Raw genomic sequence first — 15726 nt, 5'->3', positions numbered from 1 at the left:
GTGGGGACCCCCACCCTGAAGGGGGTGTGACCAGCTGCAAACAGCCATCAGCCCCTCGCCCAGGCTGGCCAGGCACCCCAGCGGGACCCCCACCCTGATCTGGGACACCCTTCAGGGCAAACCAGCTGGCCCCCACCCATGCACCAGGCTTCTATCCTATATAATAAAAGGTAATATGCAAACTGACCCTAACAGCAGAACGACTGGGAAAGACTGGTCATTATGATACATACTGACCACCAGGGGGCAGATGCTCATGCAGGAGCTGTCCCCTGGTGGTCAGTGCACTGCCACAGGGGGAGCTCAGCTCAGCCACAAGCCAGGCTGACGGTTGCCAGTACAGCGGTGGTGGTGGGAGCCTCTCCCACCTCCTCAGCAGCGCTAAGGATGTCCGACTGCAGCTTATCATCCCCTCATCCAGACTGGCCAGGCACCCCAGTGGGGACCCCCACCCTGAAGGGTGTGTGACCAGCTGCAAACAGCCATCATCCCCTCATCCAGACTGGCCAGGCACCCCAGTGGGGACCCCCACCCTGAAGGGTGTGTGACCAGCTGCAAACAGCCATCATCCCCTCATCCAGACTGGCCAGGCACCCCAGTGGGGACCCCCACCCTGAAGGGTGTGTGACCAGCTGCAAACAGCCATCATCCCCTCATCCAGACTGGCCAGGCACCCCAGTGGGGACCCCCACCCTGAAGGGTGTGTGACCAGCTGCAAACAGCCATCATCCCCTCATCCAGACTGGCCAGGCACCCCAGTGGGGACCCCCACCCTGAAGGGTGTGTGACCAGCTGCAAACAGCCATCATCCCCTCATCCAGACTGGCCAGGCACCCCAGTGGGGACCCCCACCCTGAAGGGTGTGTGACCAGCTGCAAACAGCCATCATCCCCTCATCCAGACTGGCCAGGCACCCCAGTGGGGACCCCCACCCTGAAGGGTGTGTGACCAGCTGCAAACAGCCATCATCCCCTCATCCAGACTGGCCAGGCACCCCAGTGGGGACCCCCACCCTGAAGGGTGTGTGACCAGCTGCAAACAGCCATCATCCCCTCATCCAGACTGGCCAGGCACCCCAGTGGGGACCCCCACCCTGAAGGGTGTGTGACCAGCTGCAAACAGCCATCATCCCCTCATCCAGACTGGCCAGGCACCCCAGTGGGGACCCCCACCCTGAAGGGTGTGTGACCAGCTGCAAACAGCCATCATTCCCTCATCCAGACTGGCCAGGCACCCCAGTGGGGACCCCCACCCTGAAGGGTGTGTGACCAGCTGCAAACAGCCATCATTCCCTCATCCAGACTGGCCAGGCACCCCAGTGGGGACCCCCACCCTGAAGGGTGTGTGACCAGCTGCAAACAGCCATCATCCCCTCATCCAGGCTGGCCAGGCACCCCAGTGGGGACCCCCACCCTGATCCAGGACACCCTTCAGGGCAAACCAGCCGGCCCCCAGGCCTCTATCCTATATAGTAAAAGGGTAACATGCCTCCCAGCACTGGGATCAGCGGAGCAGCGAGGCTCCTGGCACCGGGATCAGCGTGACAGGGGGCAGCGCCCAAACCCCCTGATCGCCCTGTGGCTCTGTGTGTGACAGGGGGCGGGGCCACAACCTCCCTATCCGCCCTGCTGTTTGTGACAGGGGAAGGCGCTCCAACCCCCTGATCGGCCCTGCTCTGTGCGTGACAGGGGGTGGCGCCGCAACCTCCCCATCGACCCTGCCTTGAGTGTGACAGGGGGCGGTGCCCCAACCCCCCAATCGGCCCTACCCTGAGCGTGAGTGAGGGTGGCATCGCAACCTCCCGATCCGCCCTGCTCTGTGCATGACAGGGGGCAGTGCCCAACCCCCTGATTGGCCCTGCTCTGTGAGTGACAGGGGGCAGCGCCCCAACCCCCTGATGGGCCGTGCTCTGTGAGTGACAGGGGCAGCACCCCAACACCCTGATTGGCCCTGCTCTGTGCGTGACAGGGGGTGGCGCCGCAACCTCCCCATCGACCCTGCCTTGAGTGTGACAGGGGGCGGTGCCCCAACCCCCCAATCGGCCCTACCCTGAGCGTGACTGAGGGTGGCATTGCAACCTCCCGATCCGCCCTGCTCTGTGCATGACGGGGCGGCGCCCCAACTCCCCAATCGGCCCTGCTCTGAGCCTGACCAGGGGCTGCACCTAGGGATTGGGCCTGCCCTCTGCCACCCGGGAGCAGGCCTAAGCCAGCAGGTCGTTATCTCCAGAGGGGGCCCAGACTGCGAGAGGGCACAGGCCGGGCTGGGGGAACCCCCTCCCCCCGCCCCCCGAGTGCACAAATTTTTGTGCACCGGGCCTCTAGTCTATATATATAAAAAGCCAGCAACCAGAACGCTGTACGACCAAAATGACTGGTCACTATGACACCCACTGCAGCCAGCAAACCAGTCATATCTGGGGGCCTTGCCCCTCATCACCCCCTACCCCAATAGGGGGTGGGGCCGGCCAGCCAACCTCCTGCAGCCCCTCCCTCTGGCCAGCCCCACCCCTGATCTACCCCAATAGGGGACAGGGCCTCTGGCCAACCTCCTGCAGCCCCTCCCCCCACCTGGCCCCACCCCAGATCGGCCCCCTGACCCCAATCGGCCAGCGGCTCCTCCCCCAGCCAACTCCACCCCTGATCACCCCCCTACACACCAATCGGGGGTGGGGCTGGCTGGCCAACATCCCATGGCCCCTTCCCCCAGCCGGCCCACCCTGTTCGCCCCTGACTGGGGCGGGCCAGCTGGCCAACCTACGACCATCTCCTCCTCCTGACAGGTCCAGCCCCGATCCGCTCTGATTGGGACCAGGACGGCCGGACCCCACCTGTGCACGAATTCGTGCACTGGGCCTCTAGTTATAAATAATGCTGCAATAAACATGGGGGTTCATATACCTTTTCGAGTTAGTATTTTTCTTTTCTTCTAATAAAGACACAGAAGTAAAATTGCTGGATCATATGGTAGTTCAATTTTTAATATTTTGAGGAAACTTCATACTGTTTTCTATAGTAGATGCACCAATTTATATTCCCATCAACAGTGCACAAGGGTTCCCTTTTCTCCACATTCTCACCAACTCGTGTGTTTGATAATAGCCAGTCTAGTAATTCTGAGATGATACTGTATTATAGTTTTAATTTGCATTTCCCTGGTGAATGGTGATGTTGAGCACTTTTTCATGTACTTATTGATGGCCATCGGTATGGCTTCTCTGGAAGAATATCTGTTCAAAATCTCTGCCCATTTTTTAATCAGATTTTTTTTTTTTTTTTTGCTATTGAGTTGTATGAGTTCTATAGTTTGGACATTAGCCTCTTATCAGATATATAATTTGCAATTATTTTCTCCCATTCAGTAGGCTGCCTTTTCCTTTTGTTGACAGTTTCCTGTGCTGTGCAGAAGATTTTTAGTTTGATATAATCCTTCCTACATGTTTATTTTTGCTTTTAGTGTTAGATCAGTGATGGCAAACCTATGACACGCGTGTCAGAGGTGACACGCGAACTCATTTTTTTGGTTGATTTTTCTTTGTTAAATGGCATTTAAATATATAAAATAAATATCAGAAGTATAAATCTTTGTTTTACTATGGTTGCAAATATCAAAAAATTTCTATATGTAACACGGCACCAGAGTTAAGTTAGGGTTTTTCAAAATGCTGACACGCTGAGCTCAAAAGGTTCGCCATCACTGTGTTAGATTCAGAAAATCATCACTCACCAAGAACTATGTCAATGAACTTACCACCTATGTTTTCTTTTAGGAGTTTTATGGTTTCAAGGTATGTTTTACCTTTCAAGGTAAAATTCGTGCACTCGGGGGGGGTCCCTCAGCCTGGCCTGCGCCCTTTCACAGTCCAGGACCCCTCAGGGGACATCCGCCAGCCAGCTTAGACCCAATCCCCCTAAGCCAGCAGTCAGACATTCCTCCCGCAGTCGGGGACTCCTCGCTCCTTACCTCCCGCCTGCAGTGGAGGCAGGAGGTATTGAAGGCAAAAGGACTTCTGGCTGAGCAGTGCTCTCCGCTGGTGAGCACAGCAGCGGTGGCAGGAGCCTCTCTCGCCTCTGAGGCAGCACTAAGGAGCAGCCAGCCCAGCTTCTGGCTGAGCGGCACACCCCCTGTGGGAACGCACTGACCACCAAAGGGCAGCTCCTGCATTGAGTGTCTGCCCCCTGGTGGTCAGTGTGCATCATAGCAGGCAGTCTTTCTGTTGTTCGGTCGATTTGCATGTTAGGATTTTATTATATAGGATTTTAAATTCACATGTTGTTAAAGAATTTTTAGAAAATATAGCCAAGCAGAAAGAAAGAAAATTAAGAATATGACAATTTAATATGAAGATGTGCCCAAGTCAGCTCTCCAGGAGTCAGAACCCAGGTCCAGCACTTATTAGCTGTGTCACTTTATCTTTCTGAGTCTTTGTGAAAAATGCTAAAAAATGAATCTGAAATACTCTGCCCGCAAACCTTCTCATAGCTTGCTCCTTCCTATTACTCTGGTCTGCTCAAATGGTAATTCCCAAGAAAAAACTTCCTCTGTTTTATTTTTCCTCATAGCATTTGATACACACAGCATCTGAAATTATATTGTTTATTCATGTATTATCTGTCTCTCCTATTAGAACGTAAATCCTAGGAGGGCACAGATTATACCTGTGTTCTTTACTGTTTTGTTTCCAGTGGCTAGAATAAAAACTGATAAAATGTAGATACTACTAAACATCTGTTAATGATTAAATACTACCACCTAACTAGAAGGGTCTTTGGGAAGATTACATAAGACAATGAAAGTAAAGCTCATGACCCCAAATATGACATTCAATAAATAACAGCTACTAGTTTAATCTTTCATTAGCATTTATTTTAATTACACTATGATTAAAAGTACAAGCTGCCTAGTTCAAGATATGCTAGTATTATAATGTCTGGTCCAGAACAGTGTTTCTCAAACTTCAGTGCACCACAGAGTCACCTGGAGACTTGTCATTACACAGACTTCCAGCCTTATCCCCAGAGATCCTGACTCAGCAGACCCACAGTGAGGCCCACAGATATGCGCTCCTAACAAGCTCCCAGGTGATGCTGCTAGTCAGCACCTTGAATAGCAAGTGTATGTACCACAAGATTTTTAAACACTGAGTATCAATGCATCAAAAGTTCTCTATAAATTTAAATACTTGTGTATTTATAATACATGTTCAAAAACAATAAATGGTTGGTAGTACTTAAATTTTACCATTTTACGATTAAATTGTTCCTCCATCCTTCCATATTACCACATAAAATCATGTCACTTAATTGTCACATCAACTATATTTAACTATCAATTAACCCTTGTTCTTTGCATAAGTTAAAACCAAGTACAACATTGTGTTTTTCCAAATAATTCATTCTTAGGGGATTAATGCAATAATCTCTGAAAGGGCAAAAAGAAGAAAACTTTCCTGTATTATAACACAGAATTCTGTGTCTAAACCTTCCCTTTTTTCCTGAGAAAAGAATAACCAGATTCTTATAGCATGCTAACCACGAAAGAGTTAAGAACCAATGCACTATATTCTACACATTTTAACTATTGGAAAAAGGTCCTTTGTTCTTCTTAGTTTAAGTGAAAAGTCTTCCATTTTAAATCAACAACCTATACAGCCTCTATGTAACCTTAAAAAGTTCCTCAGAACCCTAGTGCAAAAGATAGAGCACTAGAGCCACCAATCTCCAGTCCTCAACCCAGCATCTCTCCCTCTCCCTGCCTAAGGCACACAAGACTCGCACCTATATTTTAGAACAGCCGTGGGCAAACTACGGCCCGCGGGCCGGATCCGGCCCATTTGAAATGAATAAAACTAAAAAAAAAAAAGACCGTACCCTTTTATGTAATGATGTTTACTTTGAATTTATATTAGTTCACACAAACACTCCATCCATGCTTTTGTTCCGGCCCTCCGGTCCAGTTTAAGAACCCATTGTGGCCCTCGAGTCAAAAAGTTTGCCCACCCCTGTTTTAGAAGGTAGTTTTTAAAAATTTGTAATTCCTAACCAACACTATCTACATGCCTTTCAAGCTACCTATCACTGCATTTGAATCTTTGAAAGGAAAAACACACAATAAAATAACCAACCGACTGGCTATTTACTTATTCATGTAAGCCTTTATTGAGTACTCAAGTATCAGGTACTAAGAATACACTTAACCCAAATCTGTCTGTGGTAGCAGGTGGATGGAATATCTTGGAGGAAATGATTTTTGAAGAATGGGTAACTGCTAGCCAGGTATACAGGATAAGTGCATTCCAAGCAGAACAAGCTGCTAAACAAATTATTTGCACATGGTGTGTGTTGGATGGTGGGACAGAAATCGGTCACACCTATGTAGCTTTAATTTGGGGGGCATTAGGGTATCTTCAGGAAATTTTGGGTTAGCTGAAGAGTGAGTGATGAAGACAGCAAGATGTTTAAATGATCACCACTGTAACACTGGTTAAGAGTGGGCTGCAGTGACTGGTGAGCAGTAATGAGGACCTGGACAAACAGTCATGGGGGAAGGAAGTGAAAGGACAGATTTAAGAGATACTAAGGAGAGAGACCAGTCAGGACTTTGGCCCTGTTTTGATAGTGAGGGTAAATGGAGTCAAGTGTGGAATATACTTCTTGTTTGGACAACAGAGTGTTAGAATCTCATTCATTCATTGTTAGGTATGTTGAGTTCCACCAGCTGAGCTCACACAGAAAATAAAAAGATCCAAATACATGTGTAGAAATTTCTTCTTATCTTATGAGAAGTTTTGCTTGATAGGGTTTTAAGTTCCCAATTATCTTTTTTTTTTTTAAACAATCTAACCCAGAGGCTAGCAAAGTGCTAATTATTTATTTTTAAAAATTCAATAATTATTTGTGAGAACATATTTATTTCCTTAGGTCTGTTGGATTATTAAAATTATCTTATAGACTTATAACTATAGTAAATGCAGATTTAGTTCCTCTAGTATTTTCTCATTTAAAACTAAAAACTCATATTTATGTTTTAAATTTTTAAACTTTCATCTTTTTATAGAATGTCATTGGCCTGCTGAAGGGAAGTGATGATAGTAAGCTTTTATAAGTTTCCCCCCCAACTTCTTGCCAGGATCCTGGGGTACAGCTAGCCCTGCCATCTCTGGCTCCCCCTTCCTTCTGATTGGCTTGCCCCTTTCTCCTCCTTCTACTGAGCTGTAGTGCTAACAACATCAAGGGCTGCTGCAGTCAGCCATCCTGCTGGTCCTTCTGGCCCTTCTTTCTACATCTATACAGAAGTCAGTGTTAGCTCCAGAATTTTTCAATGGGAGAATGGGAGAGCAAAAACCTCTCTGATTTGAAGAGAGAAAAAGAGCTGACATGCCTTTGCAGAGTATTTTGAAAGAAGAGTAAAGCAACTTCATTTATCCATATCAAAGCAGGGAGAGCCACTCATGATCCCTATTTCCCACCCTAATGCACCTCCACTGCCCAAAAACTAATGTCCCTGCCTGAGAAGACCTAGGACCTATGGCTTTAGGAATTTCAGAAAACACTTTAGTTCCTTCTTTTGCATTCCATTCTACTGCAATAACCTGACATATACCTGTTATTTTATCATTCTGTTTTATTACTAGTATTTTCATCACACTTACTAGTATTAACATCCAATTTTATTTTATACATTTCTTAACTTGATTACTCTATCTTTCTTCACTTGACCAGAAAGTCCAGAAGGGCAGATTCCACATCTGGTTTTGCTCACCATTAATAAAGTGCTATTTATATATTTCAAACTTGAACAGTAAGACCAAAATCTTTTATTTATAATTAGTTTCATAATAAAAATTATTCTTTACTTATAGTAACATAAAAGTATAGTCTTTGTACAAAGTTATCTTAAGATATTCTTTTTATATGACTAAGTCAAGATTGAAAATATTATGGTGTATCACATTGTCATTTAACACTTCTCACTTTCCTCCTGTCCAATTTGGTCATCTTTCTTTTCTATTTTATACTGCTCTCAAATCACAATGCCACTGTATCTGTCCCACATTATACATAAGAAAACCAGGTAATATCAAAGACCAACCAATGACTGAAAAACACTACTTCGTGGTGCTATTTATTTTATCAGTACTAATAAGAGAATATTTTACAAGTGAAATAATTTTTGTCTTATATAAGCCCTATTGTAACTACAAAGAAAAAAATACATAGAATTCCAAGGACTGGATGTGCATAACTATTCCATAGTTAGCACTATGGAATCCTCAGACACTGGGTTGAGTACCTGACTCCATCAACTCTGTTCTTTGTTCTCTGTTGATGATAAAAGGTCACATTTGTTTTTTTCCACTGTCTTTTAATCACACTGCTGCCATTTTTATTCTCTCTCAGTAAAGGGGCTTGTTAACTTCCAAGTGATTTTTCAGGCCAGAATGACTGAAAATGCAGTTAAACTGTCACTCACCTTTTTATACGTTAAATTGCTGTTGCAAGCATAAACATAACCCTTGCTTATAAATGGGTTATTTATACTTCTAGAATCTTTTGTTTTTCCTCCAAAAAAGTTACATTTAAATTGGGATTCCATTATGCCCCAAATATTTTCTGAGAAGAACAGATATAAAATCTATCCTATCTAATAAAAGAGAAACATGGTAATTAGCTGTATGACCGCTACCCTTCCCATTGGCTAATCAGCAAGATATGCAAATTAATCGCCAGCCAAGATGGCGGCTAATTTGCATATGCTGGCTCCAAGCCTCGGACTAAGGCTTTAGGCCTGGGTAAGGGAGGAGCCAGCCAGCGATCATTGAGCCAGCGATGGTTGATGGCGGAGATGGCGGGGGGAACCAGGGGGGAGCCAGCCAGCGATCCTTGATGGCCACGGCGGCTGGGAGCTGGGGGTGCCCTGGCCCAGGGCTAATGACTCGCCAGAGGCGTTAGGCCTGGGCAGGGGCCAAACCAGCAATTGGTGTGAACTACAGAGGAAACACCTTTTCTGACTGCTGATTGGTTAAGCTCCCTGTATGCCACTGGTAATATTCTTAGTAACTTGGGTAATAAGAGTCCAAAAAGTGATCTAGGGTTTTTTTTACCACACTCCTGGAGAAAAAAAGGAAGGTCTGCTGCTGGAGGGTTAAGAAATGTCATATCCTGTCCTAGCCAGTTTGGCTCAGTGGATAATGCCTCGGCCTGCCCAACGCAGATTCTGGGTTCAATTCTGACCAAGGGCATGTACCTAGGTTGCAGGTTCCTCCCTGGCTCCGGCCCAGGTCAGGGCTCATGCAGGAGGCAACCAATCAAAGTGTTCCTCTCACTTTGATGTTTCTCTCTGTCTTTCCCTTTCTCTTCCACATTCTCTAAAAATCAATGGAAACATATCCCCAGGTGAGGATAAAGAAAGAAAGAAATGTCATATCCTATGAAAGACACTTCTTGAAAATGCCTAAAGAAAGTTGTCATTTTTTCATGGTAAAGGGACTGGAGTCCGTGTTGATGAAAACACCTTGGTGGCTGCGGTGACTGGCAGTGGCTGCGCTTAGGTCCGCTCCCCAAGGGGAGCAGGGAGCAGGTAGTAGGACATCCCCTAGGGCTCCCAGTATGTTATAGGGGGCAAGCTGGGCTGAGGGAACCCACTCCCCAGTGCACAAAATTTTGTGCACCGGGCCCCTAGTATTATATAGGTAGAAAATGAAAAATTTGTGCTTTCTTATTTTCTTCCAAACGCTTTGGCAGTTATTGCTGGAGACATCCAAATATAAAAGCAATGCACACATGTTAGAAGCAGAAAAGCAAAACAGACTGTGGACCATGTCCAGGTACCATGCTTGGTATAGTGGGAAACATGGAAGTATAAGATAAAGTCTCCACTCTAGGGTAGCGACATCCTGTTGGCTCTTCCTCCAAAACACATCCACAACCCAATCACTCTTCCCTACCTCCATCTCACACCTCATTACCCTAGGTCAGTGGTCGTCAAACTCATTAGTCAACAGAGCCAAATATCAACAGTACAACGATTGAAATTTCTTTTGAGAGCCAAATTTTTTAAACTTAAACTATATAGGTAGGTACATTGTTATTAACTTAATTAGGGTACTCCTAAGGCTTAGGAAGAGCCACATTCAAGGGGCCAAAGAGCCGCATGTGGCTCACGAGCCGCAGTTTGCCGACCACGGCTAGGTGAAGGCCCTGTAATCTTCCACTGACCTGTAGCAATGGTCTTCTGATTTGCTCTTCTTTGAACCTGCCAAGAACATTCCTACCTCAAGGCCTTGTATTTGATCTTCCCTCTGCCTACAATGCTTGCTCTTCCCATATATCCACAGAGTTCAATCCCTTCAAGTTTCTGTTCAAATGTCATCATATCGAAGAGGCCAACCTGACACTCTATATAAAATAACCCCACCTCTCCTATCTACAAACTGCCTTTGTTCCTCTTCATAGCATTTATCACTAATGTGACACACATTTATTATTAGTTTCCCCTAAAACTCCTTGAGAGCAGAGATATTTTACTATCTTGTTCACTGCTGTATCCTCTGTGCTTAGAATGGTGCATGGCACACAGTAGGTATTCAATAAGTATCTGTTGATGACATTTAACTGGTAATTGTTCAAGTTAAATAATGATATAGGGCAATAGTAAATTAGTACTTCAAGATAGTTCATAGTTAATTGCCAACTGAACAGCATGGGCCAGTAATAACCAAGGGAATATACACCAGCATCACCTGGAAAGGTTTTTCAAAATACACCTGCCCAGACCTCACAACAGCCACCAAACCTCTCTAGGTGGAGTTCTGAACATGAGTATGTTTAAACTGTTTCCTAGGTGATTCCATTTTTTTTAAAGTATATTTTATTGATTTTTTTACAGAGAGGAAGGGAGAGGGATAGAGAGTTGGACACATCGATGAGAGAGAAACATCGATCAGCTGCCTCCTGCACACTCCCTACTGGGAATGTGCCTGCAACCAAGGTACATGCCCTTGACTGGAATCGAACCTGGGACCCTTCAGTTCGCAGGCCGACGCTCTATCCACTGAGCCAAACCAGTCAGGGCTGTGATTCCATTTTTTACAAATTGTGATAAAATACATATAACATAAAATTTGCCATTTTAACCATTTCCAGGTGTTTATATTTTGCACCCCTGTTTAAAACTATGGTATAATATTTCAGTTCAGCAGAGGTAATATAATTGAATGGGAGGATTTAAAAAAAGAGAGAGAGAGACCATTTTATCTGAGAAAGAGCATGGGCTTTGGAGTTGAATACAGGTCCACTACTCATTAGCTATGAGACTAGGCAAATTACTTAACTCAAAGTTTCCACACCCACAGAATAAAGATAACCTTTTACCCTTCTTTCTTCTCACTCCAAACTGCTCCAAGGTTACTCTAAAGCTAAAATGAAATCTAGTAAATATATAAAATATCTAGTTTTGTGCAAATAGGCATTAAACTAGAATTATTGGAATTACTTTAATTGAAATAGAAAAATAAATTCATATTGGCAGAACCACAAAAGTAAAATCCTGGTATAAGTGACTAGAAAAATTTTTCTTTCTCTACTGATAGGGCAGCTGAGAAAGAAACTTGGAGTTCCACGGATACGATCATCTTAAAACAGTAATTCTGAAACCTGAGCGCTTCAGAATCCCATGGAGAGCTGGTTAAATGCAGATTGATGGGCCCACTCCCAGAGTTTCTGATTTGGTAATTCTGGGTGGGGCCTGAGAATTTGCATTTCTAACAAGTTCCCAAGTGATGCTGAGCTACTAGTTAGTAGTCTAAGGGCACACAAAGTTTTGGTTATCCTAGATGAGTAAGCCTGAGATCTACTGTACAGCATGGTGCCTATGGGTAACAATACTGTGTTGTATACCTAAAATTTGCTAAGAGGGTATATTTAATGTTAAGTGCTCTTATCAAAAATAATCTATATATACAAAAGCCTAAGCGACCGACCAGCCAGCCATTCGAGCAGTAGCTATAATGCACACTGACCACCAGGGGGCAGACGCTCAACGCACAGGCATGGAAATATGGAACAGACCAATGCATCTCAGAGGAAAAGGGGCCGGGGGAGGGTGGAAAGAGATTAACCAAAGATCTTATATGCATACTAGAGGCCTGGTACACAAATTTGTGCACTGGTGGGGTCCCTCAGCCTGGCCTGCAGGAATCGGGCCGAAACTGGCACTCCAACATCCCCCAAGGGGTCCCGGATTGCGAGAGGGCGCAGGCCAGGCCGAGGGACCCCACCCGTGCACAAATCTGTGCACCAGGACTCTAGTAATAAAAAGGGGATGGGAGGAAACTTTGGGAGGTGATAAATGGGTTTATGGCATAGATGTGGTGATGGTTTTACAGGTGTATACTTGTCTCTAAACTCATCAAGTTGTATACATTAAACAGGTACAGCTGTTTATATGTCAACCACACCTCAATAAAGTAGTTTTAAAAAATAACAATGGATTAAAGTATGCATATTCTAACAAATCCTCTGAACAGATTAATTCCTTCAGTATAATTTTTAAAAAATATTTGTATTGATTTCAAGGGGAATGGAGAGGGAGAGATAGAAACATCAATGAGAGAGAATCATTGATTGGCTGCCTCCTGCACACCCCCTACGGGGGATCAAGCTGCAACCCGGGTATGTGCCCTTGACCGGAATCAATCCGGGAACCCTTTGGTCCATAGGCCATTGCTCTATCCACTGAGCCAAACCGGCTAGGGCTTTCAGTATAATTTTTAATTAAAAACCTAAAACAGTTTACTTAAAAAAACAACAACTATAACCAATAACATGCTTATTATTTTTAGAACATTTAAAAATCAGCAAAAAACCAACTATTATAATTTAAATAATACAAGAATAATTTCATGTCACTAGTATCCTAATGACAAATTCAATCCTGAAAATATATTCAAAGTTAAGATAATTATTAGAATACTCATTTTTTTAAAAGTTAAAAACTAGATTAAAAACAAAATGTGGCAATTTTAAAAGAGCAAGTGTAACCCATAACTTCTGATGAGTACATGACAAAATTACTTACAGGTATGGAGGCATTCCGTCACTGTAGTTGGCTTGATCAGATACCCTTTACAGATGTAGCAGGTGATGTAAGGATTGAAATCTTTCACCAAGTGTTTCCTTTGGGTAGCCATTCGTAGTTAGCTAGGGCTGGCTTCAGTAGTTCGGGTAATGAAGGGTTTTTTAAGTGGATAAAAGTCTGATCCCAAGAGCTGGTATGGAGTTCCCAACTGGATATCCTGAGGCATGAGAACTAACATCCAGATCTATCATGAGATTGCTGGTCATCACTCCTTTTGGTGGTTCTGCTTTCCCATACCTGTTTCCACAATAATTTAAGAGATAAGAGAAAACAGTGTTAGATTCATCATACTGTATTAATACCATTATATTAGCAGCAAGTGTTACATGTTCTAAATTCGGTAAACAGATGAAGAGAACATTGCCTTACTGTAACATTAGTCTGTAAACCTGCTACAATTTAATTCAGAATAATGGCAAACTGATGACTCCTGAAGCCTCAACTATCCACCTCTATACCAATGACATCAAGGCTATTAACTCCAGTTTTTCCATCTTTACCTCTTTAGTAATGCATTCTGTCTGCTTGACTGCTCTATTAGGAGCTCCTGGCGATACAAGTTAAAGGATTCAAAATTAAAATCATTATTGACCCTATCAAAATGGTCTGTTTCCATTTTGTACCCCATAGCCAGTCAGTAGTCAAATCAAGTTGATGTCCTTTTCCTTTCCATCCACAGCCACCCAATTCACCTTCACTCTATCTTATATTCTGCTACCAGGTTAGCAAAGAATGTCAAAGGAAGAATGACAAAGAATGTCAGTGTCTCCTCTTTACAACCAGAAAAACGTTTAAATTTCTTAGCTTCTGGAGGCTCTATGCCCTCTATCCAACAAGCCCTTCCTCTCCTCTGTCTAGATCATCGATTGTCACCTGCAAGAGGCACACTGGTGTGCCACAAGAATTTTTAAAACATGATTGCATTTATCAGGGGCACTGCCTTCTTTTCTCTTAGATTGTCAAATTAAAAAATGACAATAGCCATCTGGTGTGAATGAATCCAAGTTACCTATTTTTCTTTGTCAGACCAACAAAAAATCTATTTTCTGGTGTGCTGCAGAATTTTAGTAGTTTATGTGTGCCATGAGATGAAAAAGGTCGAAAACTACTGGTCTAGATCCTACCTATCCTTCAAAACCCTTCTCCAAAGATATCCTCAGTGTAATCTCTCCATGGTTTTTAACCCTTAATTCTTTCCTGTTACATTTTCCTTTTATATATTTTTTAAATATATTTTTATTGATTTCATAGAGAAAGAGAGAGGGAGAGAGAGAGAGGAGAATCATTGATTGGCTGCCTCCTGCACACCCCCTACTGGGGATCAAGCCCGAAACCTGGGCATGTGCCCTTGATGGGAACTTAACCCGGGACCTTTCAGTCTGCAGGCTGACGCTCTATCCACTGAGCCAAACCAGCTAGGGCTCCTTTTACATATTTTGATTTATAGTTATACTAGAGGTCCAGTGCACGGATTCATACACCGCAAACTGGGACCCTTCGGGTGATGTAGGACTGCTGCTTTTAGCCCAATCCCCACAGGCCAGGCCAAGGGACCCCACCAGTGCACAAATCCTCTAGTATGCATATAAGATCTTTGGTTAATCTCTTCCTCCCCATCCCCCCTTCACTCTGAGATTCATCAGTCTGTTCCATGTTTCCATGCCTGTGCGTTGAGCATCTGCCCCCTGGTGGTCAGTGCCCGTCATAGCTACTTGTTATATGGTAGAACAGTCACTTAGACTTTTATATATATAGATTCACTCTTTATCGCCTCTATTAGACTACAAAACTCTTTGCTAGAAACTGGTTGAATTTAGTAAATGTCTATATAACCTGGGCAATGTTACTTATCCTAAGTCTGCTGTTGTTTTTGTCAAACTGTAAAATGAAAATAAGACTGCCAGTCTCCTAGAGTGGTGAGGATTAAATGAGACAATATACATAAAACTAGCACACAGTAAAAGCTGAAAATCATTAAGTTTTTTCCAGACACGTTTTGCACAGTTGACTTGAACATAAGATTACTTTTAAAAAAAAGTCTTAAAGGTTTCATTATAACAAATGTATCATCTTAGGAAACAAGCATGAAAAAGGTGATGTACTAAATTTAATTATGTAAACAGGAACTTTTTTCCTCTCTTAGCTGTTCATTCATTGGTAAGTATACATAAAGCCACCAGGAAGGTAAGAGGAAAGTGCAAGAAACCGGCTCTGCGAGTAATCATCCTATCGGCCGGGAAGACTGTGGAGGGTGCAGCAGAAAGAGAGCATTATGAACCCTCAGGGGTCTGGGTTCTGGTCCTGGGCTCTGCGTGACCTTCAGGGAGCCTGTGCCATCCGTGCGCCGCCCGCCCTTCCCCCTGTACCCGGGCTCGGGCCGCCTCCCCACAGGTAGGTTCGCAGGGAAGCTCCCAGGACGCGAAGTTCTCGGAAAGGGGAAGCGCGTCGGGACCTGGGGCGGAATGGAGGTCCTGAGCCCCACAGCCCGGTCCCCACGACAGAAAGGAAGCAGGACGCGCAGTGACAGCGCAGGGGCGGCAGGAACTTTTCCGCGTCCTCCCGCGGCGGGACCGGCAGTACGTCCGCGGG

The 15726-nt window shown here is 44.6% G+C and overlaps 1 protein-coding gene across 4 annotated transcripts in view; it reads right to left on the bottom strand.

Moving 5' to 3' along the window:
• The window catches only part of PCGF5 (polycomb group ring finger 5), a 61853-nt gene extending 48456 nt beyond the window's left edge, over positions 1 to 13397 (bottom strand). For all 4 annotated transcript variants that reach the window (XM_005884038.2, XM_005884039.2, XM_014531567.1 and 1 more), the window contains exon 1: positions 13078 to 13397. In XM_005884038.2, the coding sequence (XP_005884100.1) occupies positions 13078 to 13189 (112 nt within the window). In that variant the 5' untranslated portion in view covers positions 13190 to 13397. The remainder of the gene's footprint in view (positions 1 to 13077) is intronic.
• Positions 13398 to 15726: the final 2329 nt, after the last annotated feature.

Source organism: Myotis brandtii, unplaced genomic scaffold (assembly GCF_000412655.1).
Source record: "Myotis brandtii unplaced genomic scaffold, ASM41265v1 scaffold810, whole genome shotgun sequence".
Lineage (NCBI taxonomy): Eukaryota > Metazoa > Chordata > Mammalia > Chiroptera > Vespertilionidae > Myotis > Myotis brandtii.
Note: the sequence above shows the minus strand (reverse complement) of the source record. Positions and strands in the feature narration are given on the sequence as shown.